This window comes from Gasterosteus aculeatus, chromosome 13 (assembly GCF_964276395.1).
Source record: "Gasterosteus aculeatus chromosome 13, fGasAcu3.hap1.1, whole genome shotgun sequence".
Lineage (NCBI taxonomy): Eukaryota > Metazoa > Chordata > Actinopteri > Perciformes > Gasterosteidae > Gasterosteus > Gasterosteus aculeatus.
In genome coordinates this window covers 17513902-17540608 of record NC_135701.1, presented here as the reverse complement: position 1 = coordinate 17540608, position 26707 = coordinate 17513902, and the positions used below count along the sequence as shown (strand labels likewise).

At 46.1% G+C, this 26707-nt stretch overlaps 1 protein-coding gene across 5 annotated transcripts; it reads right to left on the bottom strand.

The window, feature by feature from the left end:
* Window positions 1-546: 546 nt before the first annotated feature.
* Window positions 547-20957, bottom strand: gnb1l (guanine nucleotide binding protein (G protein), beta polypeptide 1-like). 5 transcript variants are annotated; one of them, XM_040196601.2, is made up of 8 exons: window positions 20786-20844; window positions 19580-19689; window positions 15570-15724; window positions 15114-15239; window positions 14864-15026; window positions 12121-12213; window positions 7344-7559; window positions 547-2400 (listed from the first exon to the last, which is right to left on the bottom strand). In XM_040196601.2, the coding sequence occupies exons 3-8, from the start codon at window positions 15677-15679 to the stop codon at window positions 2122-2124; spliced, it is 987 nt and encodes a 328-aa protein (XP_040052535.1). In that variant the 5' UTR covers window positions 15680-15724; window positions 19580-19689; window positions 20786-20844; the 3' UTR covers window positions 547-2121. The 5 variants fall into 5 exon arrangements, with proteins under 5 accessions (XP_040052535.1, XP_040052533.2, XP_040052537.1 ...); XM_040196599.2 differs by lacking the exon at window positions 19580-19689 and having other exon boundaries at window positions 20786-20957; XM_040196603.2 differs by lacking the exon at window positions 19580-19689 and having other exon boundaries at window positions 20770-20805.
* Window positions 20958-26707: the final 5750 nt, after the last annotated feature.

Below are 26707 nucleotides of genomic sequence, written 5' to 3'. Positions count from 1 at the left end.
CGGGCACTCGCACACCGATGCAACAAAAAGGATTGTGTCCCGTCCCAAAGCCAGGCTGACCTCTGACCTTGAAGGCCAAGGGAGACACACGTTAGGTGATAAGTGAAGCACGGGGGGGTGGGGGCTATTGTGCAGACGGTCTCCCCGTCCGTTTATTGACTTCCTAAATGAACCATTATGAAGTGATTTATGAGTTCCACCACCACCTCAGCAAGCACTCTTAAGGCCCGTGCGTCGCTGTCGGCTCCATTCAGAAAACATCTGCCCCAATGAACAGAGCATTTGATTTATCAGAGAATGGACGGAAGCTGGCCCACGCCACCTCTAGTGTTTGTTCAAAGCCAACAGGAGAGTGAGGAAGCTGTTATGAATGCAAGATGTCACCAGCGGGGTCAGACACAAAAGGTAGAGCCGGAGCTCTGCAGGGGGAACAAGGAAAACACGCCATTAAAACCAGGCACTCGGAAAAAGAGGCATTTTTTCTTTTCTTTTTTTAACGGGGTCCAAGTTTTTTATATAAAAAAAAAAAAAACACAGTCACAATTGCACGATCACCAGTTTAAATACAAGCAACAAAACCAAGAGAAATGCACCTTTTTTTCTCCCAATGACGGTGATGTCACCGCGAGGCAGCTTGCGACCTTCACTTTCCTCTGGTCACTAATGATTTGTAGCTTTTATGCTATTCTGGCTCTTTGATTTCTCAGGCCTTTCCTGTACAGAGTGATGAGCTTCCCAACTTGGGGTCATCCCATGAGACGAGGCCTTCGTGGGGCAGAGTGTGGAGCGTTTGAAGCTGCAGCACACCAGGTCCCATGCTGCTCGTGACTCACAGATGTATTATTAGACGGCGGAGAGAAAAACAACACGTCTCTATTTTCTCTGAAACCTTCACAACAAGAACCGTGGCCTTGTTGACGGAAAATGGAAAAAGATCAGTATTTGGCATTACAATAAAAGTAAATGTGGAAGTTGTCATTGTCTTGTTTTAACCCCATAACCCATTGTCTTGTTTTAAAATGTTTCAGAGGTCATTAAACGTTGTTTTTCGCTGATTTAAAATTGTTCAGCTTTTTGTTCACAGCCATGTCATTTCTTCAGGTTCTAACCTTTAAGATTAACAAAGTACATTTGGAAAAGAAACTCAGCACAGAAGAGATTATGCTGAAGGAGAGTATCTGCAGATCAGAACCAGCACTAAACCAACAGATCTCTGTTCTTTGGGCCACCGCTGTGATTAACCTTGTTTGACAAACAGCTCAGGTCCGGCTGGAGGGGCCAGCGTGTTAAGCTAAGACCTGCTAGGAAAACAACACGAGATTACACAGCCGATCAGGTGCGTTGTGTTGCTCAAATTCACATCCACTGGAGCAAATCTCCCATCAGACAGGTCAACACAATCACAAAGCTGCACAGCGCGTCACAAAAAGGCTTCGGCTGACTAAAAAGTCGGCAAATGCCTGTTCAACTGTTTCATTTCAACCTAGCTCTCATTTAAAGGAAATTCTGTGTAAGAAAACTAAACCAGACATTATGTAAAATATCTACGTAACAAAGAGTTAACAAGGGCAGCTCTTGTGTTACAAATGCAGACCTCAATATTTGTTTTTGTAGCTGTACCAATTGTTTCAGAGAAGAAGAAATAGTACAATGACCCTGTAAACATAAAGCACCGATGGAATTACTTAAATTTTAGTTCATTTGAGAACTACATCAAATGAGTTTAAGGGTAATATTTTTAACCCAGCGTCTCTCCATGAATCCCGTAGCAGGATGCAGTATTAACCGTATTAAGTAACATTAGCTAATTAGGAACCCAACTCCTTGATGTGTGTGATGAATTTCAAATCATACCGATGTGGACAAATGGTTCCCTTGTTTAACTTTAACTTTTTTTCCTGCTCTTAAGAGCTTGATGAGAAAGTTGGTCTGTTATTTATGGTCGTTACTTCCACACGTCATCACTTGGCAATATCCAGATGCACGCAGCTGAATAAATTAACAGTCCACTTGTCTATTGGCAATCACTGAATAGTCGGCGTCTAACATTATTTTGGGTTGCATCAAGAATTGCAGAAAGTATTGATTAAAAATCCAACAGTCCTCCCAGAGCTGGCGTGCTCAGCCAGTGTCCGCTCCCTCGTTGTATATTGACCACAGGCTGATGCGATGGTCCTTGGATCCAGCGGCCAGCAGTCTGTGCCCGGGGTCCTGGTGGTCGGAGAAGGCCACGCTGAGCACCATGTCGGTGTGGTACTGAAGCACCGCCAGTGGTCGGAGCTTCTTCCACCCAAATATCCGCACCCGATGGTCCCAGCCCGCCGACGCCAGGAGTTTACCGTCGGCCCTGACACAAAGCTGGGAGACCCCGGGGTTGACCAGGGCGACGTTGTCCTGGAGCTAAAAAACCACACAGAGGAAAAGGATCTTAGCGTGTATCAAATACGCACCCGTTTTTTAAATTCTTTATTGCCAGTGAAACCTAAAAACAAATGAACCTATTGCTCATGCAAACAAGGAGACAAAAAACAATAATTAGGCCAGTAAGTCGATTCATCACTGCTGTCTGGGAAACCGGGGCCAACACCAACGCCGAAAGGGAGAGACTCATCAGCTGATCTGTTGACTGAGGCCCAAGTGTGAGGCTGGATGTCTTGTTGAACCTGGCTGGAGACTCCTGGGACTCAATCAACGGCCATAAAACATTACGGCACGAGGGCCGCGAGCAGATCTCTCTGCGTCCCGCTGCTGGGTTTGGAGCTAGAGGGGCCTGTTCTGGAAGCGGGGCTTAAATTACCTTTGTCACAGTTTGCAAGAAAAGAGAGAGAGAGAGAGACAAAGACCCTCTCGCTGAAGCGCTTGTTTGCAGATGCCGTGTTGCTTTAGGAGCCTCTGATGAATTACATTCCCACTGAAAGGTCCGGTCAGCGGGAGAAGAGACCCCGATAAATACGCCGTTGTAACGTCTGCCTGCTAGAGATTAGCCACAGCTCCCCCCTCCCTGTGAGTTACTGTGTCATAGGACTCTATCAATCTCTCAAAAGGGGCAACATTCGGACATATTATAATGAACGACTGCGGAGATCACCATCTAAAAAGGGCCCGCTGAGGTGGGCGTTCCTGGGGGGGGAACGTGCTCTTCCTGCAGATTACGGACCTCTGCTGGACCCGTGGACGGGACACGAACATCTGGATGTGGGAGCCGAAATCAAACTGGACAGCGTATAATTGACTTCATAAGCGGTGTCTAGGGAGACTAATGGCCTTGTAGAGCAGGAGACGGTGGAGAATTTATCTGCGTGCTCCTGTTCCGGGCAGGAACCATCTACGAGCTGCATGTGGAAGATATAAGCCAGGTACCCGTAGCCCAAGCGGATGAAGTGGAATGCACAGGAGAGAGAGAGAGAGAGAGAGGGAGAAGGAGGAATGTCATTGATCAAAACACGGCGAGAAAGTTCAGACCGGGCAGAGACGGGACGGCTTTCTTTTATTTCGTTTAGAAAATCACCGTCGCTCGGAACACCAGTGCGAAAAGCGAGGTCGCCCGGTTACACCAAACAAGTCAGATACACGGATGCAACAGAAAGCCGCGGGGCAAAAGACCGTTTGCAGCTTTGTTATTACCTCAAGAAGTTGGTATGCTGCTACCTCTCTGCATCTGGTCTGCATTACAGGCCTGATAATGATGGCTTTAAGTGTCTGTTTTTGTTTGTTTTGCTTCCCATAGTTTGTGTCAGGAAACGGCATTTGTTTCATTTAGAGGGTCAATCGTAAGCAGTGAATGGCTAATGATGAAGTAATGGTCAGTCAGCGGCGCGGGCTGGTTAGTTATTTGTACTTTCTACTGTCGAAAAAAAGTGAAACTAGTGCAAAAGTTTTGTGATTAACAATCAATCATGTCGGTTCCTAAGCTGCAAGTGTGAGAGTTTACTCAGATTTTATGATTAATGAATTAGTTGGTGAACAGAAAAATAAGCACCAACATTTTCAATTTTATTTAAATGTTTTATTTGGTAAAAAGGGTTAAATAAATAGAATATCTGTTGTTAGTTGGACACAGGATCATCTTGACTTTCTGACATTTTTAGGAAATTATTGAAATCTACTAGTAATATTAGTTTAGTCATAAACAGTTAGAGTGAGACTAGGATTAGTTGAAGCAAAAGTTGAAGCATGAAGCAAAGACGCCTAATTCCCATTTTGTACTAACGAGACTTGACAAGACCAAGGAAATAAAACATCAGCTATGATTTTATAGGCTGAATGACTAATTGATACCTTTAGAAAACAACCAAAATAATACGAGATAATGGAAATGATTAGTTCCAGACCATCATACTTGTCTGGATTACTTCTTTATTCTTTAAAAGGAGAGTCTAGTTTATGAAATGTAACGTTGTTCCTGCTCTCGGGTCACACAATTGCTGAATAACCAGAACACGCTGCTGACTTAGGCGTCGCATTAACCGGGTCTGAATCTGGAATGAAACCCGGTGGCTCGAACCGGGGAGCACGGCCGGTTTCCTTTCACACCCCGCAATCCGTCTTTGGGCTTTGTCGTTTTTGTCTGAACGCACACACGTCTTGGCGTCTTAACGCCAGCTTCCCCTCAGCTGTCAGGAGCCTACCAGCTCTGCTGAGCAGCTGCGCCCGGCAGACACGACGCTAACTCACACTTCTCTCAAGTGTCGTCTCGACGGCGGAGGAGGCGTCCAAAAGGAGCGAGCGCTTGGCGGATCTCACTCGAGCCGCGCTCCACCCCCCCCCCCCCCCCCCACCCGTCTTCCCTCCTCGGCCTTGGCACGGATGTTGGCGTGAAACGTCCCGTCATCGCTCACTCACTGGCGCCGAGCGGGTGGGTTTCGCAGGTATTTCTGACACACCCTGTCCCTGGGTCACACTGCGCAGCGGGGAGATTACAGCCTTTTGTCACCCCGCCCGTCAGAGAGCTCGGCGTTGGCTGACAGGAGATGGATGTGTCAAACAGGCAAGGCGGTCTCATTCAGAAAAAAAAAAAGAGAGAGAGGTGGTGGAGAACGCGGCCACACACACACGTCAGCTCAACATCACACTGAGGTTGGACCTGAAAGTCAGGACGCGCCAGGATTTGCTGACTGAAGAATCCACTAAAGCGACTGCAGGGGGGGTAATGTGGGGATTTATTGCATGGTAGTTCCACCCGTAGAGAGCTGTCATCAGTCTCAGCGTGTCCCCACGCTTGATTGACACCTCTAGTCTTCCTTTGTCTATGCCTGCTCTCCCTTTCTACAGTCCGCGGCCCGTGTCCCGAGGATCACGTCACCGCACGTGTTGATGCGTTTGAGTGGACGCCTAAATGTGTGTCCCGCTGGCTTAACAGCTTGTAAACCCTGTAAACGCCCGCGGCCTCGTAATCCCACCGTGACACATTCCCGAAAATGTGCGCGAGAAGTAGAGGAGGAAAAAAAACAAACCACTGATGATGAAGATGATGCCTTACTACTATGAAAAGATTCAAGGCTAGCAAGGTCAAGCAGGAGATAAAGGCCTCTGGGAGCCATGTGTAATGCATCAACCTCCATTCCTCAGGCTGTCTGCCTTTATCTGGGCTTGATAAGCTCACTTCACAGCCCCTCCGCTTCACTAAATCATAACGGCACTGCGTTGTGTCACATCCAGCTTCTCCTCCCTTTCACAAAAAAAAAAGCATCCATCTTCCCGGCCGGCCGGGTTTCCGCCGTATTCCACGGAATCGCGGAGGTAGTTTGTGGGAAGTGGGATGCTGTGGCACTTATGGCCCCCTCAGCCTTTATTGCAGCCTCCCACTGTGAACTACTGTTCCTTTTACTGCAGATGTGTTTTTTGTTTGGTTAAGGGGGCCTCCGAGGTTTTGATATTTTTATTGCCTCTCGCGGGTCGTCCGCCAGGGCCGAGGGCCCGGGTCCGCCACCCGGCAGGCAGGCCGCCCCCCACCCCACCCCCACGCCGCTGCCACACAAAAATACGTTTGTGGGAAGAACTGAGGACGGCTGTCTGGACGTCACACTGAGCTGCACTTCAGGATAATTTAAAAGCCCCTGTTGGATCTTTCCCCTCTCCTTGTGCTTTTTTCCTGCTATCCTCATCCTGGATTACACGCTGAATCAATATTTTGCTGTTTGAGCAAAAATAAACCAAATAACTACTCTCCTCCTGTTTTGGTATATTGAATCAAATTCTTTGTAGTGTTTTTCTAGAAGTATAGTTGTAGTGAGAAAAAAAAGCTTTGGAAAGAATGAACCCCCTCCCTGTTTAGGAGTTTACTATGTGTGTGCTTCAGGTCCCCCAACCCGCTCTGATTCATGGGGGTTGGCTGCAAAATGGAAGCATTCCCTTTTGCTCATGCAATCAAGCGAAAATGATTGGTGGTAGTGAAATTGGTTTCACTAAAAATCTGTATGCGTAATCCAGAACGGTTTAAACCGACCCTAATGTGTGATGGTGTTGGTGTGTATGTCGGTGGGTGGTTTGGGTCTGGAGTGACAGCCTCAGCTCGGCCCTTGGCCCCTGGCCCTGCCAACGCTGTGTAACCAGCAGCTGATTTATGGCCCCCCGGAGCCCTACTGAGCCTCTTCCTCTTTGGCCCCTGATGTTTTCCAAAAGAGCCTCGCGAAATGCTACTCCCCCCTCCCCCTCCCCCACCCCCGTCCCCGTCATTACCTTTTCTATTATATTTTGTGGTATTTAGGAGACACTTCAGGAGCTTAACCAGGGAGACTTCAGGAGGGCAAATGAGCATTAGAATGGTTACTACAGCAGGACGCTGACACTTAAACTCCTGAAAGTAAAGTTGAAAAAAATAAAAAAGTAAGTACCACTAATTTGAAAATGGGTTATCTGACTGATATTAAACGGCTAAACACAACATGTTGCGAAGAACTCATTTGGTAAATTGGTTGGATAAATGGATGACATTTATTGCTAAAAGGAACAGACAAATAGAATCAATTATGAACATAAACCCATAGAACAATTAAAATAGTTACCTTAAAGTAATAGATAAATGGTTAAATTAATAAGCTAAAAGCATTGGATGAACAGTTAAAAATGTAGCTTAAAGAGATGGATAAGCTGTTGAAAAAGAAGCCAAAAGTCACGAAGGGTTTAAAGTGGAGCTGCATGGAAGTGGTTCAAATGCCAACTTTAACCTGCATAATTTACTGGAAGAATATCCACCGGATACTTCTACTGACAAACATCATACTTCATAGAGTTGAACGCCAGTTTCAAAGTCAGAGGGGCGGTGCGACGAGTCAGAGAAAAGCTTCGGAAACTCCCGACTAGAAAACACTACACTTCCCCCCCTCAGTGTGTCCTCTGCTGACCTGCAGGTTGTTCTGTCCGTCCAGCATCCAGGCGGAGAGTTGCTTCTCGGAGGAGCCGGACACGCCCCTCAGACACCGGAGGTCAAAGGTCAGGCACATGACGGGCTCAGGGTGGGCTTTGACTCGGCTCAGCGCGGACCTCTGGGTTACGTCCCACAGCAGCAGCGAACCGTCCTCGTATCCGGCCAGCAGGAGCGGCCCGTGCCCCGAGTCGGGCTGCGAGAGAGGAGGGACAGCGAGATGAGGAGAGAGGGAACAACGGTACGATGTGAGGCGAGGGTTCTGCAGTCAAAAAAAACAACAACAACAACAAAAAGACGAAGCGGAGAAGCCGCGGTGAGGCGCTGGAAGCAGCGCGGAGCAGAGGTTATCACGTTGGAAGCTCCTGTTGACACTCGGAAAGACGCTGCGGGCTCCATTTGTCAGGCTGCTGCTGCTGCTGCTGCTGCTGCTCTCTTTCCAACACTCCATTACACAACTCCTCACTTTGCTCCTCATCTATATTTCCGAGTCTGAGGACTCTCTGCCCGCACCAATGCTCATACTGCAGGAACGAACTGCGAATCATTCTCAAAACGTGACATTTAGTGAGGTCTTCCGAGTTATAATATGAAATCCCCACAGAAAAAACGGCTAATGGATGTGTAGTTTATTTCTTAAACATATGTCTATATACACAAACACAGACACAGTGAATCTAAATATATATGTGTGTTATTTTAGTATATTTTATCTATATCTTTTCTTCTTTTTGACTGGTCTAGTATACTTGGTATGTAAACTTTAAGTACAATTAATCCAAATTAGAAAAAAAAGATTATTGTTCACTTCATAATACAAACCTTAATAAACTAAATAATGCATTAGAGGGGAAAATAATGAATATTTCAAGATTTGATTATTGAATACATTTTTTAAATAGATTTCTGGGACACAAGACGCAATCAAAGACAGAAACATCGGAGAAGCCGGAGTCAGAAGATGTGTAAGAATGCATTTTTCTGCTGATTGTTTGATGAATCTAAACTAAATAACTAACTCTAAACATATTATGCTGTTTTACAAGCTAGACGAGGAACCAAACATAAACCTCAGTCGGATACATTGAGTAACCTTTACCAAAACACTAAATGTACAGCAGTTAGAGGTTTATTTTTAGAGAAAAGTCATTCAAATTCTAAGAGAGTAATAAAGTGGATCCTTCCAACCGTTGGAAGCGTCAGACTGTAAATCACCTCTGTGAACGAACATAAAGGTTAACTGATAAAAACCCGGGGGCTTCATTTATCTTTGCATTGCTGCAGAGGCGAGAGGAAGGACTGGAGGAGGAGGAGGAGGAGGCGGAATGGATAAATAGACGGAAAGGGGGACTCTCTGAACAAATGACCAAAACTCTTCTGTGCACGAGTATGGAGGGGAGCCATGTATAGTATGTCTGGAGTATTGTCCAAACAACCCTTTCACCAGCTGACCCGTGGAACCACACAGTACATTTCAGAAGACTTGTGATCCGCAGCACCGATACACACTTGGTCCCGACTCATGCCTGCCTTAAAACACCATCAGGACCCCAGCAAGAGCACCCTGCCCTGTAGAAGTGAGGAGAGGAAGAAATGTTTTCCATATGTGCGAGGGGGCCATGTGTGCCATTTTTTCATCCATCTTCGAGTCCTCTTCTCACTTAACGCTCTATATTTCTCCTCTTCCAGATTTAAACAAATTATAGACAGAGTCGTGTATTCCTTCCAAACACATCAGCGGGGACGAACACCGAGGCATTATGAAAACAAATAAAAACAAGTGAAAATCAGTGGCCCCCGCCTGCCGGCAGGGCCCGGGCCAAACGTTCCAGGTTTGGGGCCCATCGTTTCACCTAAACGTAGGACCGCCTTGATTGATGATGTCACGGGTCGGAGGTCGGGGAACCCTGGGTAGACACCTAATTCATTATATCCTCCACAGGCCTTTCTGCAAGAGGGCTCTCTGCCGGGGCTCTGGGAGGAGATTCATCACCGCGGGGCAGCGAGGGGGACGGCCGGCTGAGGAGCCGCAGCAGAAAGGACGGACACCAGTTGGGCTCCGACCGGTCGGCAGTCGTGTGATCCTTTGTGTGATGCGGTGCACTTTACGGTATTTGTGAAGCGCATTAAAAGGTGATGCATCCGTGTATTTTGTACAATTGCCGGCATTTTCTAAAATGCAACCATTATAGCGGGTCGGCTCAAAGCCTTATTTCTCAATGAGACGGGACTGGTCGCCCAAGCAGTTGGTTCAGACCACCAGGGTTCAGTTACGGCTTTTCAACATTCGGCCTTTTTCTAGAACAATCGCATTCGGTAAAACGGTGCAACATCTCTTGTGATGTTGAGGCAACGCAAAGCACCCATGTAACCAAAGGGAGGCACCAAGACACGCTGTGCCAAATAAGATCAAATGGCTTTGGTTGCTGACCAATTCAATCCAGGTTCCTCTGATTTGCAGCTCAAGATAAATTTACTGCACACACAGAAATAAATCGGAAAATCTTGTTTTCTATCAAGGATTATTTTCAATAATAAAATGAATGATTCGCTCCATGAAGTGACAGATAAAAGTGACAGAATGAGGCTTTGACAGAAATATCCTGGTCATAATCTGTGATTAAATATTAGTCTATATATGTTTTTCTATTATGCATCTTTTTATTATATTGAATATATTTGAAAAGGATGTGTCATTTTATTCTGTTCCTAGCACGAATGTGTAACACCTGGCCAGGAAAACAGCTGATTATGAGGCTTTCAGGCTAATTCTGTCTCGTTTACAGTTTACTTCACAGCAAATCAATAAGCCAAATGACCTAATAATACAAAAACAAAGTCAAATCTAAATGTGATTAGAGAGACGTATGTGTCTGATATCCTGAATGTATGCTCCACAAACAGTAGTGTGTCATTTCCTTTTTGAGGACTTAAACTTGTTTGCCGGCGCGCCCGAGGCCCGGCGCTGCTTCAACATCAGGAACCAATCGTTCCTTCTGGTTTTAGACCCGCTCCACCATGATGTCATGGCCACGAGGCAGCAAGGTGATGAGCTGAGAGTGATGGATATCTGTATAGGAACATTTCCTTTCCCCGCCAGCCTCCGTTCACATTAAAAGCCTCTCACGTCGTACATCAATACCGTGCCCCTGGCCGGAGCCCCGGACACGGCAGACCCACATGTGGAGGTATGTTCTCCCTCCACACCAAGCGCCTCACAGCCAATCAGATTCAGAGAGATCGGAGTGGAAGCTTCTGGACACCTCCTGGACAGAGCCCAGCACACGAAGCAAAAGGGCTGGGTGGGATTTTTGCAAAAGGGAAGCTGATCTGAGGAGAAAGTGCAGTTCAACGCTGCCTTTAAAACTTTTTCCACAAACTCCAGCAGAGAGGGCTTAAAGGGCCACAATCAATCTGTTGGTGAGTCAGTCTAGGAAATAATGGAGGATAATCACTTCTCATCTCAATGGTGGGAAAAAAAGAGGGAGGGACTGTGAGAGGAGATAATTGCCAGGGTCTTCATCCTGGAGAGCGTGTGTGTGTGTGTGTGTGTGTGTGTGTGTGTGTGTGTGTGTGTGTGTGTGTGTGTGTGTGTGATGGAGAGAGAGGATGACGGTTTCAGCTGTCGCCTCCTGCTGTGTGAGGTTCAGGAAACAGTGGGTGGCACACGAGCATTTGATGTATTTTTCTTATGACAGACTAAATGTGTGGGTGGAGATCCAGACTGTGTGTGCGTGGGTTTTAGACACTCACGTACGCACTGGTTTCTCAGTAACGTCCCACTACGTGGACTTCTCAAGTCTCTCAGTCACTGTAACTGATCAACACGCCTCTGCCATGAAAGGAATGAGACTGGGCCCTTAGGCTTTGAAGCCAGACAGCTGCCTGTGCTGTATTACAATGATATTATATAATTTATAATGATATAATTGATTATTATGTTTCCTGGCACTCAACGCTGAACCGTGGTTCATAAATCAGATGATGAAAGGTGGGTGTAACGGGGAAATAAAAAGGGGAAAAGGAACATACATATATATGTCAGCATGCATTGTGAGACTATCTCGTCTCCACAATAATTTCATTAATTTGTATTACAGGAATACTGACTGTGCACGGGCCAGCAACCCCCCCACCACCCGTCTTCAAAATGATAAGCTGCGTTTGGATTTCTGCTGCTTGTTTGTGTAGCAGCCACAAAATATGTATTCAAAACATCTTGCATAAATCTGAAACCCCACTGCGCCTCCCAAAGCGTCAATAATTAACCACGGAAATAATCACAAGCTTTCCTTAATGGCTGGAAAATAAAACCTTTTTGGACAGAATTTACAAAACACAAAACCACCCTTTTTTTGCTGGGATCAGATTGGATGTGCAGCTGCAGGCTGATATATGGCTGTGAACCCCACAGCCCTTCCAAACGCGCTCTAATTACAGTGTTGGGACTCGGTGCCAGCTGAGGAGAAACGCTTGGGAAAAAATGGTCCGGGACAAGTTGTTGGGCTGTAAATCATGGGCCGCGTCTCTCGTGTGCCTTTTTGTTGACTTTTCTATTATTGTGTCTCGTTATGAGCCAACGGCCAATCAGAATAAAGCAGGTATGCAAAGTTTACCTTCTCTTTTTTATGCAAGATGATCTACTGCTATTGATATTGGCTGCCAAGCTCGCAAGTTGAACTTAAGTCACAGAAAAACTGTACTTTTTTGTAGCCAATTTCAAAAACACAAATCATATTTCAGTGCCTGTTGCTTACCTGCCACAATTTGATGCACATGACCATCCCCAGCTTGGCGTCTGGTACCAGAGTGCAGACTGGGGTCTTGCCGGGTAGCTCAATAATCTTGATCTGAAGGGAACACAAGATGATTACAAGTTAATACGGACTATATAGCGGACCTGTTGACATCGGCGTTCCACAGCCATGCAAGGCCCTCGATGCTAAATGCATGCTCACAATGACAATGCTAACACGCTGATGAGTAACAGATATTATGCTGTCATCGTAGTTTAGCAACTTTACAGAAGAATCAATTTCACCTATCAAACGCGTTTCATCTTGGGGAGTACAAGTGAATATGTGTAAAAATCAACAGATTGTTTCACTTACACACGGCTCCTAGCATGTTGACAGCTGAGCCGGTGGCTCGCGGCTAACGGCGCTACAATCGCTACCAGTGCAAACAACAGCAACGGTGGGAAAAGAGCAGACGCTTTTAACCCGGAGGGGAGGTTTCTACATTAATATCAAGCTTTTTGCAACCCTAGACAGCTGTGCTTGGTTGGCTAAATGAGGAGACACGTGAAAAAGACTGCAGGTACAAATATAATAATGTATACATGTATGTATGTTTGTATGTACACAGACACACATTTAAACATCTACAAGCTGTCTGCCAAATCAATATATTTGTTAGCCTTCTAAATTCAAATAAGGCAGAAATGTGCATTTGTACTGGAGGGCAGAGTGCATCCAGCCAGCAGTACAGTACCATTGATCAGAGCAGAGCAGCCGCCCCCCCCTGTCTATAATAAATCCCGCTAAAGCCCGACCCCGTGACATGAATGGTGTTTTCCTGCACACATTGGCACTGATTCTGATAAAATACACAGCCTAATGAAGCCAGTGATAAAGTGTGTGCCTTTGCGTGTGTGTGTCCACATCCCCACCAGAGCTCATTCCTTCGACTTCCCTCCGCGCTGATGATCCGCATATTCATCCTCATTAGGCCTCAGATTAAACATCCCTTTAAGGGGAGGGGGGGGGCGATCTGTATTTTAGCGCTCGGCCTCATCTGTCCTGTGTGTTTACCTTTGCGTGCCTGACAAAGAGGGCCTTTAAGGACTTCCCTTTGCCTCAGGTGTCCACTGTTCCTGTGTGGCATCCCACTGCCCATAAATAAAACACCCACATTATTAATTCATGTTCCTGCCACGGCGGCAAGGTTGAAGCAAGGAATCTCAGGGTGAGCAGGAGACATTAAAACCACCTGAAACTATTATTCGTTTTTTCTTAGTTGGAAACCTAAATATTACCCGCATTTTGCACAAGGCACTAAAATGTGTGTGTATGAGGCAATGCATCTACGTGGGCGTTTTATTTGCGGATAAATGATAAGCATCTGTCGTGGTCAGTTATGCCCGTGGAATGGGGCGGCGAGACCAAAAGACAAAGTCGTCTGCGGCGTGTTTTAGCCTAACTCGCGTGTGTGCGCCTCTGTCTGTCTGCGTCTGTTGGGACAATAGCATTATTGAGGTGCTGGGAGTCACAGGCGCCCTGATGCCTGGCCTGCTGGACCGGGGTTAGCAGAGGCACGTTTGGCTGGATCAGGTGACAGCTCCGTGCCTTTCAAGTGTGGATCCTCCACAGCAGAGCAAGTAACATGAATCTAGAGGCAATAAAAGATGGCTGAATCGCTGGCTCATCCTGCCTCAATCCACACAAAACCCTTCAGGCTTGTGGGGAGTATTTGCTACGTGACATACCGCCGAGATTTCATTCCAGGGTTCATCTTTTTATGCTTCAGGAAGTTTCTTTTTAATCCATTAGTCATTCCAACTTTCATGATATCCTCACTTGAAGAAGCAGTTACCTTCAAAAAAGGAACTTGTTTTCTTGTCTTCAAAAGGCTAGCTGGTGTTTTAGACAAACAGATTCAACAACTGGCATGGATAGCCGCGGCCCAAATTAACTGACATTTAGCTGGTGGAGGTATTAGGTTCTTATTCTTACCCTGTGCATGCCGACTCATGACAAGAAGGCCGGTTTGTTTTGGATGCTGTTTAGGTTACAAATCTACAAGTCCTTGCTCACGTCCCGTTAATTCTGGACACGTTCATTGACTGAAAGCAGAATGTCGCATTTCATGTTCACGGGTCACAGCGATTGCAAATGACCCCGGTGTGGTAAAAGGAAAAGATGACAGGGGTTTGATGTGAGGGATAAACCATTGCTTTGGAACATCCATGTTTCCACTAACCTACTAAAACTTCAAGTCAAACAGGCCACAGCGAGTCTGGTCGGGTTCATACAGGTCGGCATTTTTTATTCTCATCAGACTGTAACCAATTAACCATCAGACCTCCCACCTGCTGCCAATAAATCCAAGCACGTCGCTGAATATACAACAACATGTGTCATTGGAAAAATGACCTTAAGGGTCTCTGGTAATGTTTTCTAAACTAAATTGTGAATCTTCTAGAGATAAAGAAACCGTAAAAGCATGAAAAGTCATTTATGCAGATCATAAAGTGTACGTTTCATACGGTCTCTCCTGACCCTGAATGTAAAACTGAAAAATATTGACAAAAGTAGGGCTGGTATACGTTTGACAAATAACCATGGATATGTAATGTAATTATATTACATCAGAAAATGGTCATATTAGAGCTATAGCACATCCCAGCATGCACTGGTGGAGATGTGTAAATGGACTAAAACACATAGAAACCCGGGAAACATTATGCCAGTATTCCAAACAGTATTCCTGCTGTCTGACCTCTTCCGTCTGATGTCCAGCGAAAGCCAGCAGGCGCGCCGAGGAGCTCGTCTCCAGCACGGAGCACTGGCAGAACCCCACGCTGCCGGTCCACACGGAGTCCGTCACCTCGCTGCGACCTTCGCTCAGATCCCACAGACACACCTGCATGTCCCGTCCCTGACTGCTCCGCCGACGGACACAACGACAGACAGACAGAAGCTGCAGCATTTCGCAGAGTGTGTGGAGAAACCAAGCGAACCGTCCTCACCTGATGAGGGCATCCGTCTCGCGCAGGGTTCCGACCCAGACCACCGAGTGACCAGAATGACCTTCTACCGTCTTCTCGGCTCTCCTGGTGTTGAGGTTCCACACATGGATGGCACCCTTCCCTGACCTAGGAAAACAAACAGCAGGCTTTGTATTAGGTTGTTTGTGCGCGTGCATATAGAAATATGAGTGAACATTGCTCTGCTCTCACCTACAACTCACCTACAAAACAGCCATTTTTGTTCTAGTCAATCTAACAAACATCAAAAGAACATTGAAACCTTTGTTGCGTGGTGCTTTTGTAGCTAAACAGCCAAACCCGGTGCCTGTTTTAATACGAGTGAATCGTGATTAGCTGGTTTGGTGTCTACCAATATACTATACAGGTGGACAAACAATCTTCACTGTTTGAGGAAGGGGCAGAAACAGAATATGAATGTTGAGATAAATGACTCACCCAGAAAACAGGAGGGGAGTGTTCCCTCCCTTGCAGCTGAAGTGGAGGGTGTTGAGGGGCCCACCGGCCCCCCTGAGGGTGTAGATGGGGGACGGAGCAGGACGCAACATCCCTCGGTCATTCGGACCACGTGTCGCCGCCAGGAGGCCGAAAGCCTACGTCAGGATACCAACAGAAACAGACGGCAGTGAAATGAGTTTTCTGTAAACTTCAGACAGTTTGTCTCCAACGAGAATATTTAACCGTACTGGGCCTTTGTCAACACGAATGACTAAATGTTCCATTAGCTTGACTCTTTCAGAGGAATACAATAAGACGAAAGATGTCAAAGCACAATCACGGAGCAGAAACAGTCACAAAGCAGCGCCATCTTTGCTTGAGGCCTTTCACTGAGCAGACACTTGTGTTTAATGCACCCTCTGTATCTGCTTTTGTCAGTAGCTACAAACCCTCTGGCTCTCTCTCTCCCTCTCCGTCTTCCTCCTACCTGATAACACCTCTCTTACTCAATACGTCATAAATCACAGCGCCTGACAGCTAAATTACTGTAAACAGACGGGAGACTCGGGCCTCTCACTCTTTTTGTGATCAACAGCCGTCGTCCCAGAGGCAGAAGTTACAGCTCAGGCTTTTATGTCGTTTGTAGGCCGGGCTGCCGAGGAAACCCAACCGACCGCAGGTATGCTGCGAGGAAATGATGCGTCAACACTAAATTGCAGTACATTCACATGTGAGGGACGCATTAGACAGCAGACACCCGTATATCCATCCAAATTCTGCTTATCGTGTTTAAATGTCTTTTAACTGTTTATGTAAATTCTACAATGGTTATATAAAGATGACGCAATCACACCGTCTCAGGGAAACAATGGATAAACAATAAACCCTTTATGCAATTAAACAATCAAGCTGACAATAAACTGAAACAGTGTTGCAGGTTTCACTGGCTTTCACGCTTGACTAAAAATAATTTCGGAATCCACCAACTCTACAAAAGCTCAAGTCGTTTCAGGGGTTTATGAATGAATGAGAATGATATTTAGTAGAAAGCTGGAGAGGGGAGATAATTAGCTCAGCATAAATGTCCACCTCCCAAGTATCACCAACTAAACTACATCTTAAATCAATCTGTATAAAAAAAACAAAAAAAGAAGTTGGGAGACTTGGGCCTTGCCGGGCCTGTGACGTTGCTAGGCAACTAGCGGAGTACAGGAACTCTACTCCGCGCCAGGAAGCAGCCGTGTTTTCAGTGTGAATGACTAAAGGTTCATATAGAATGAACATTGCAGATTCCCGGCGCTCAGGCAGACAACACACTCCTCCACTTTTACTTATCATAACCCTCCCTGCCTGCAATCAGCCGGCGCTGAAACCGGAGCCCCGAGGCATTCAGGAGCAACTCACTTCAGGAGGTTAGTGGTTAAATTGTCCGTGTGAACCTCCGAAGCGGAGAGACGGAGACCCCTGACCGGCCTGCCTAATTAAGGACACGCCGTTGCAGTCTGACGCACTCAAGAGGACGGTCGTCCCATCAACTTTCCTATCGGTTTACCACTCCAGGAGACACACGCTGACTCTCATGCTTACTGTAGAAAATGTCCATCCAAAATATGGAACATTATCAAGAAAAAGACATTTGGTATCTATTTGGAGAGGCTCCCAGCATATGGCTCTTTGTACAAGACATACCCCATTAGATATTGCTCAATTCTCTGAACTAAACCAGCAGGAAACCCTTCAGCCCACAACTGTCCAAACGTGTTTTTGTGTGATTGTAATAATATATCAAAAAAATGTCCACAGTGTTTTTGCGAGGGTCTACTAGTTAAGCTGTGAATGGGTGGGTAATACCGCATTCCTGAGCCAGAGCCCTGCGACTAGGAGTGTGTGACAAGGTGAGGCTCCCTCTGATAACAGGTGGATTAAGCGCCCCTTGTCCTCTTGCAGCAGGCCTGCGTGAAGCCGTGAGTCATGGACCCGGCAGCCTGAAACCGTCTGGTTTCATTGTCTCAGGACTAGTGGCAGGAAGACTTTCCGATGTCAATCACCGACCGCCGTTGGGGGGGGGGGATTGGTGGCTCGGGGACCGTATAACTAAAAGAGGAGTAAAATGGCCACTTTCCCCTGCCAATACTTCCTCTGTGGACTTTCCCTTCGGTTTTCCAGGCGTCAGCATTTTGCGGGGAATCCGAGTTGCTCACAACAATGGGTCTGTTGTGGTGGCTGCAAGTGAGTCACCCACAAACCCAAATACAAACATGCAAGCAACTCAGGAAGGGGGAGACAGGTACTGTAAACAAACAAGACGGTGGCAGGATGTCTTTCTAATCTACTTGCAAGGACCCTTAAACTGTTCCCCTCCAACAGAGAGTGGCAGTGGTGAATGCAGGGACACTGTCTGGGGCAGCGGCCGTAGGGAGCTGAGGTTGGTGGGATCCTCTGGTCGCAGATCCTCAAGGATCTTGCTCTATTAAGGTCTCCGAAACACTCCCGGACCAGCACTTCAATGAACATAACAAAGGTTTTTATAAAGTGATGGAGTTATAGATGACAAGTACCCAATAGGTCAGTGAACTGTCTTATTAAACGTGTCCAAGGGAAAAGCCCCAGGCACCAGCAAGGCCTCATCACACTTGTGTTGGACAGGGCGTAATAAATCAGACTGACTGATTAATATACCTGAGCTGGATGTGGGAGCCAGTGGGAAGATTCGGGAGAGGAGGATTGAGGCTCCTGCTGGCTCTATAACAGATAAGACAGCTCGGGGGTAATCTGACTCTAAGTCCGCGGATAAAGGCAGTTTGTCTCTTCTTGGGCCGTCTGTCCACACCTACTGGGTAATTAGGCCTAATTATGAGAGAAAGGTCCGCTTCCCCTTCATGTTATTAAATAAGAGCCAGCCTCGTATGCCAAGGATCTCTCAACACCAGCAAGGGGCTGGCGACCTTCAGATCAAACGCAGCCACTATCTATGCCCCCCCGCCGCCCCGACTGCAGCACCCGTTCTCCTCCTTCGACATTGCTGGACATACGAGGGAAGGAATAGAGGGTATTCGTTACGATATGGGGCATCAAAGTTTTTTAGGAGAGGTGAAGGGAGAGGCCTGTCCACATTCCTCGCTCGGCTCTTTAGTGCTGGTATCATGTGATCGGCGGCTACCCACCTAAGCTGCCCTCTTGTCAAATTCTGCCATTCATAAATAAGAGCACGGAGGGAGGGGTGTACTGATCACAGGGGTTTATTATAGAAGCTTTATAATGCCCCCCCCCCCCTCCCCGCTTCACAGAGGCCATTATGGAGGCATGGGAGCCCAAGATCCCCTGCTGGTATGTGCCTCATCAAATATGAGATCTGAGCTGCATGATGAAAACTGCAGAAGAATGGACATAACTCAAAAGCTGCATTCTAGATAGAACAAAAAGCCAACTCGTCGCACCAGTAGTATTTCTTTTTTCTATTCTTTGCCAACAAGCTTTTAAAAAAGGAGGAAAAAAATGGCCTCAATGTGTCCATTGCTGCTACATCTTAATTCCTCAGCTATTAGTTCTTATCTGCGGTTTTCCTGCTTTTGACCTTTTTTTTTTGCCAAGGGGCCACTTCCACCTCGCTGGCTGGTCAGTGGGTGGTGAGCCGGCTATACGATCATCAGTCAGCCTTTCCGCTCCCCCCCCGTATAATACAGATCCTCCTGCGGAGGAAACCAAAGTGCCAAATAGAGAGCGAGCTCCATTATAAAAGTCCAGTTAGACAAACAACATGGGAAGTGGCGGGGAAGACACACGCCCTTTATTGTGTCTTGGTGGGGTTATCTGGACTGGATAAACAGACCAGCGTCACATTGCGGTTGAAGTAAGACACAAGTGCACCAACACCCACTGTCAGTCACAGATCCACTGAGTGGAAAGAGGTGGCATTGTTTGCGTGAATGGCGTGAATGCTAAGCAGGGGCCATTGCAGATAAGAGCTCAATGCCTTGTGGTTGTCATTGAAGCAGGAACTGATTGAGCACCGTGTCAGAGGGTCCAGATTTAGGAGGTCCTGGCTGTGTTCAACAGGTACCCGGAGCCTTATCTGTTTGCATTATCACCCATTTCCTCCATGAGGTCATTTACCTGGACACTAGAGGAAAAAAAGAGACACAAGAGAGTTGACAGCGCCAGTGTCTTCATTATGCATCTCCAAACATTATAAAGGAGTAATGGGCTTTTGGACCAATAGGGAGTTTGTCCATACGGCTAAAATATGAACACGAGTAAATGTTCAGTGTGTCACAATCTCGAAAAACACCTCGAGAGGACAAAGAACACACGGAAAACAACAAGATGTTACACTTCGTCAAGCAGCACGTCGCCCCCAGTGTTACAACTGTTAGTCAACTTCAGGGATGTGATGAGTGACTGCAGACTAAGTAATGCATGGTGAGATGTTTGACCGAGTGCTGTTTGTACATCGTACAACTGTCTCTGTTTCGTTTCCGGAGTTCAGCAGGAACTTAAAAACGCACCTTTAACTGAACAAAGCGGTGGAGAAAATATTACTCGCACAACCAAGTTGGGAATTTGTCCATTTTTCTGTGAGTGGAAGCTGGATAAAGGAGATCATTTCCTCTAAATTGGCTTTTTGAATACGATAGATAATATGAATACATATAAATAAACAGGTGTAGAAATAGATTCCAATTCCACCCTTGTTCATTAACAGTGAGGGGAGAAATTCAGGAAGAAACAGACATTTTAATCTAACGTTATAACTAAACTAAGCCTGCAGTGCAGCCCCCTTCGTAAGATGATTATAATAGATGATTTTAACTTCCCAATTACAAAGGTTATAAATCAAGTACTCTGCATTTTATTAGAATTATTTGATGGCTCTCGTTTTTTCTTATTTTACTATTCTCAATTGTGAAATACAGCACGCGACTCTTTTGAGTCATCGGGACATCTTATTATTACCAACAGGGTTCATTGGTCAACGTTAGAATACATCATCCACAGTTAAATAAGTTGTAAGCACTTCACGCTAGCTTAATTTAAATTGCCAGAAGATAAAAGTTAGCAACAAGCTAGCAACTCACGACAACAAACGCCAACAGACGCATTTACATGTTACACCTCGTTTTGACGCTATTGGCGTTATCGCTGGGTAAAGTTGTGACAGTACAGTAAAAACATAATGCTTTAACAAAACTTCACAAAATACCAGTTCAGTGACACACCGTTTGTTTGGGGTAGTTGTCAGAAGCTGTGAGAGGAGACGATTGAAAACATGCGCCGGAGCTGAAGGACCCTCCGTTTAGAGGAGACGAGCTGCCCGTGGAAGTGCCTGTATAGAACACGCAATCTCTCTCACTAAACAGCGTGTTCATCGCCAATATCTCAAATGTACGGTATGTGGTAGAAAGTGAGTCAAAGGTAACATATTAGGTCATTATAGAATTGATATACATTAACAAATATATACAAAATAGCTGAACAACCGTCTAACATGTAACTAAATTTAATTATGGTGACTTACATTGTCACTTAACAAGAGAATTGGAAAATTCAAACTACCAAAACGTTGAGAATACTAACCGCTCAGATACATGCTCTTTTATAGTCCTGCTCTTCTGTTACGGGATTCTAGACACCCAGACTACCTAAAAAAAACATCAGAACTGAATGATAAAACTCACAAAGCCATACAATACCGCAAGAACAGGGGAGTCTTTATTTCTTCATCCTTTTCAGTCTAATGGAGAAAGAGAGACAGAGAAAACACAGGGCCTAATCCACAGAGCACACATACCCCTTTCATGAGAGTACTGGGAGAGACCTTTATTTGTCCATTCCTATCATGGAGAAAGCGAGTTTCAAGCTCGGCTAGGTCTGAGCTGGAAGATTAGATGAAACCAGAGTGTTTTAAACCTCTTTTGTGGCCGTGGATTAGAGTCAGCCAGTCCCCCTGCACTCTGAAATGAAACAATAAGGGGTATATGCAGGTAGCTCAATGCGAGAAGGTGAACAACATTTGGAGTACTCTGGGTTAGAAACCTAAATGATCTCCTTGCAACAGAAAATGATAGCCCTCATTTAACTGGAATATCTCCTGTATATATGTGGTTTATTTTGGGAAAGTTGACATTTTGGCCCAAGCAACCTCCATCAGGGACACCTTCCTAGACAGACTACGATTATACTAAATGAAACATATTTTGGATTTGGAGTGGAGCATGATTACCAGTGTACCTAATTAACTAATGAGCTTAGTGAAATACACGAGCACGTACTGACATGCATCAAAAGGGTGAGTCTGCGTTGTAGAGCGGCAATGGGTTCAAACCAATTAGTGCAAATGGAGATGGCAGCACAGCAACCTCTCAGCAGGAGGTGGGAGAAAGAGTCTTCTGCCCTGCCTGGACCGATACCATGGCCGGCACCATCATTAATTATTCCTGGCATCTCAGTTTACCCAGGGGCAGGGAGGGTATGTCGGACAATGCCAGGGTGCACTTGAGAGCTGGAGCCTTGGTCTCGCTGTGGGTCCGAGGAGGAGGAGGAACAGGAGGAGAGGGTGGGTTGATAGGGCTGGGGTGTGTATACAGTATCATCCATCCAACCCGAGAGACTGCGTGGTAAGGAAATCCCTGGTTTCCCACTCTTGCTCCCTCTCCCTCCCCGCCCCCCCACCGTGGGGGCAGGCGGGTCACTTTACAGATCATCACCAAATTAGAAAAAACGCGGGTCAGCCCGAATAACAGCCAGACCGCAGAGAGGTAGAAATAGACGGGAGTGATATGATGCAGTGTCCTCTGTCATCGTGCAGCGTAGAGGATTTCACTCTATGCCGTGGAGGGCAAAAGGCCAGGCAGGAACGCAGGGCAGTGCTTATATATACTATGAGTCCTCCGAGATGGACCATAGAGTAATAAATGCAAAGTCGCCGAGCGCTACTGTACCAAGTGACCAGCATGTAAAATGTTCTTTACTGAAAAAAACTGACTGATAGAGTATTTTTTTAAATCGTCTTTCATTCAAACAGAACTCCCAAAAAAATTCTTCAAAAGTATAATTGGACACTTGTGGTAAAGTGCGGACTCACTTACTTCAGACACGAGAGTGGTATTAATCCTGTTTAACTCTCAACTCTAATTCTAAAAATTGCATTCCCCAAAATGTCTACATAAAGGAATAGCAAACCCAATTTGAGATATTTTTGTATACAGTACCAGTCAAAAGTTTTCAATAGAATGAGATATATTGACTAAACCTCTACGTCTATGGAGTCTGGATGAGGCCAATGCCACTTTAGATAAGGAGACGAATCCTTCATCAGAAGGACCTGGTCATTTTGTTTCAGTAGCCACAATGCAGCAGTAACAAAGGCAAGTGATATTAAGTCTGTTTTCCATTTGATGTGTCTGTTATTTTTTATCTCACACTTGCTTCTACTTACAACAAGTAGACGCAATAGACCTATTCCGTCATCCGAACACAACATCTTAATTGGAATACAGTTTTTGATAGACATATTTATGTATATAATAAATAAATAATGCACGTGCATGGGCAACCTCATGTCTCCCCGAATTGTTTAGGTGTCAGCGGACGAGTGAGCATTGAGTTATGGGAACGGAGGGAGAACCCACTGGTGCAGGTATCATAACATGGGCCCGGCGAGGCCTCGTGTTTTCCTTGGGCATCTTTGCAGGTGTGAATGGAGAGATCTCAGGGAGGGCGAGGAGTGAACGGCCTGTCACTTTGAGGCTTAGGCCAAACAAAGCTTAAATGAATCAGTATGTAGCGGGCAGGACACACAGGCGCTATCAGCACCACTAAACCACCCTCCCTCGGAACAGTGAGAAGGGGAGGCATCCAGTGTCAAAAGTTAATAAACTTATCAGTTTGGTTTTTAAACGCCTCTTTAATAATGAGGCTGTTGTTGCAAGGATAAAAGAACATCTCTGACCCTAAAACAAGTTTTTCAGAGCGTAATCACAAATTACCCTCCATCTTATACACAAATGCACGTAAAGGTGCATGTGATAAACAATTTGTCTTAATGTCACATGCAAGTCATTATATTTTTTATATATAAATGTAGATTGTAGCATTTCATAAGCTTCGGTGAAAGGCATGACGTCTGGTTGAATGCTTTCTATTAAATACGCTTTAACAGTTGCTTCTTGTCCTTTGATTTAAATAATTATCACACGCACTACCACCTCAATCCCACTCACACACAGACAGGAGGCCGCGCAAGCCATCGCTCATCAGATCAGTGACCAACAAATAAACACAAGCAGGCACGACTGGGAGCGCCAGAAGCACCGCTAGCAGACACAGTGCACGCAGAATGTGTGTGCGTGTGTGTGTGTGTGTGTGTCTGTGATTAATTCACGTGGCTCGTCCCAACACACACACACACAGCTTTTAATGGCTAAACAGGAAAGACAGAATCCATCAGAGAGGCATCGACAGCAGCCGGGGGGCGAAGACTGCATGCAGTTCATCTGCATCACAGGACAGGATCGTCTCTGCAGCTCAAACTCTGTGTGTGTGTGTTTGTGCGTGTGTGCATTCTTCCTGCAGTGCAGGTTTGTGGATCGTCTGAAACTGCCATCTGTGCCAGCGGTACACGCCGATCAGGCTCAGGCAGGTCCCTATATAGTAAATCTTCTGCCAGATGTTTTGGGTGCACAGTGGGAAGACACGATGGCACTGGAAGGTTCTTTGATTTATGTGATGTGACTCACACTGACAACACCAGCGCAGACACAGTCACAAGGAAACCGTCTCTGCTCAGCTGGTGTTTGGAGAGTCTATAGTGTTGTGTGATAAAACATTTGGTGCAGATCCTTGATAAATTCATTATCACCAACAATACCGGTTCAATTATTGTGAGGTTTTGAATGTTAGACCGATCAAGCATAAATCATGTACTCATATTTTTAGCTCCATAAATGAAGATAAGCCAGGCATAATTATTTTCAATAAAGCTGACCAAATGGAAATGTATCCCTCTGGTGAAAAACGGTCAATAATGTTCTTGGGCTCATTAAAGTGTTTTGATGAAAAAAAGCAAAGCTGATCAAACGCACACAGGTTCAGGGTTTGTTAGAGGTGCCACAACATAATCATGAATTATGCCCTAATTGTGTGCCGGACACGTCTTCTTCAGATCCAAACATCGGGGTGTGTGTGTGTTTTAGCATGCAGACTCGTATGCAATTATCAAACATCAGCTCAATATATTGCAGTTCTGTTTCGAGAGGAAATGAAACCACTTCATGATTGAGCAGTTGAGGTCGCTGATCACGACGACTCTATTAGTGTAATTTTGGGATCAGAACAGCAAACTATTACATAGTAGCACCTCCTTTTTACTGTGGCCAACGTGCTCTGGTGTTCTGCCCGAGGCTGTGGTTGGCTGGACCGCAGCGCTGAATCTAGCTCCCCCCAAGCACCCACTTCTCCTCAGATACAAGTTCCTGTGGCGGCCATGTGTATTCAATCTACACTGATCATGAGGGTATCCTGTTCTTATCAGCCGGCAGATAAGCTCATTTCACAGGCCCTCGCCTCTGCTGGGCTACCAACAGGACGCCACTCTGACACGAGCTGTCCTCATCTGGCTTTTGTGCGTGTTTTTGGTTGAAATAGAGGTCAGGAAGGGAGGAATCTTTGTACTATAGCTACAGTACAACAAAATGTAATATGTATTCTTTGAAACAACCTAGACAGCCTTGACATTCCTGGTGGGGAGTGTAAAGACGCAACCCAGCGTTGAGATTAAAATGTGTATTTGGGCCCAAGAGACTTGACAGAGGAAATGTGTGTACGGCAAGAGAAACCTCACAATCTCATCTCAACACCCTTGTTCCCATGACTGCATTTGGGAGCCTAAACCATTGGGATCAGCGTTTTGGCTTCAGCTGGTTCTCTGAGCTAATTGTCTTGAACTTGGGAGGGCCAGATGAGGGGAGTAGGGGGGGGGACACCAAAATGTAGTTTGACTCACCTTGGCTTACCAGTCTGAGGGCCCTGTTTCTGCAGAGAGCCTCCCGAGGACCCTCCCCAGCCACCGCACCCATCCAGGCCCTACGGGCACATCAGGCTGACAGCTGTTGAGCCAGGTACTGGCAGTACAACAGAGCCGTCGTAATTGGCCCCTATTCATCTCTCGGGGATAATCCTCACCAGGGCTGAGCCTTTTTCTTTTGCTAGCATCATTTTTTTTGGAGGGGGGGAGAAATGTTTACACAAGTTATGTATCGGTTTCTCCTCCCGAGGCATCTGGCCTGGCTGCAGGTTCTGCATAGCGTGCGTCTGAGCGGTTCTGCTCCTCCACAGCGCGGTTGCCGAAGTGACAAAGGCCCCGTGAATGTCTGATTCACAGACGACTGTCAGCGCTCAATGGGCCGGATTAGGACGGAGCACAGAGTCGAGCGCACCCTGACATGTTGACATGTTCTACTAAGTGCGTTTCAATGTGGATTTAGCCCGTTGGCTCCATTGTGGTGGGACAGAGGAGACACAACTGCTTAATGGGACCGGCTATTCTTGAGATGGCAGGTGAACTCCACTCCCGCTGTCTGGGTTGTGGGACTGACACCGGCTTCATTCGGAGGGTGTGCGAGGCTGCAGTGGGTCCTGAGGAGGTTCAGGGGTTTCAGAGAGCTCCGTCCTTAACCAAACAAACACAGTGGAATTTCTGCCATTGTTGGTGCAGCGGGTTGAGTGACAGGGCTGCATAGCAGAGCGGCCTGTCAGCAAAGACGACTCCGGGTCAAAGTGTGACCACCTCTTAATATGAGGCCGAGCCACGCAGCGTATGCTAACCTAAAGCTACTGTGATACTAGATGTCCAGGAATACTGTGACAAACAAACAATCTCCCCCTGAACTATTTGAAATGCTTTTGTTTTAAGAAAGACAATTTGTTTTCCTGGAAAAGATCGATATGACACTTTAAGGTTTGTCTTAATGCTAAGCTCAGCTGTAGTTTAAAACGAACAGTACAGATACGACAGTAGTAATTGATCTTCTAATTCTTGCCATCAAAATAGAAAAAGCATATTTATCGACGTGAAATGCTCGGCTGTTCATACAGAACACACAATACAAATGCTGGCGACGGTACAAACACAGGAAACTCAA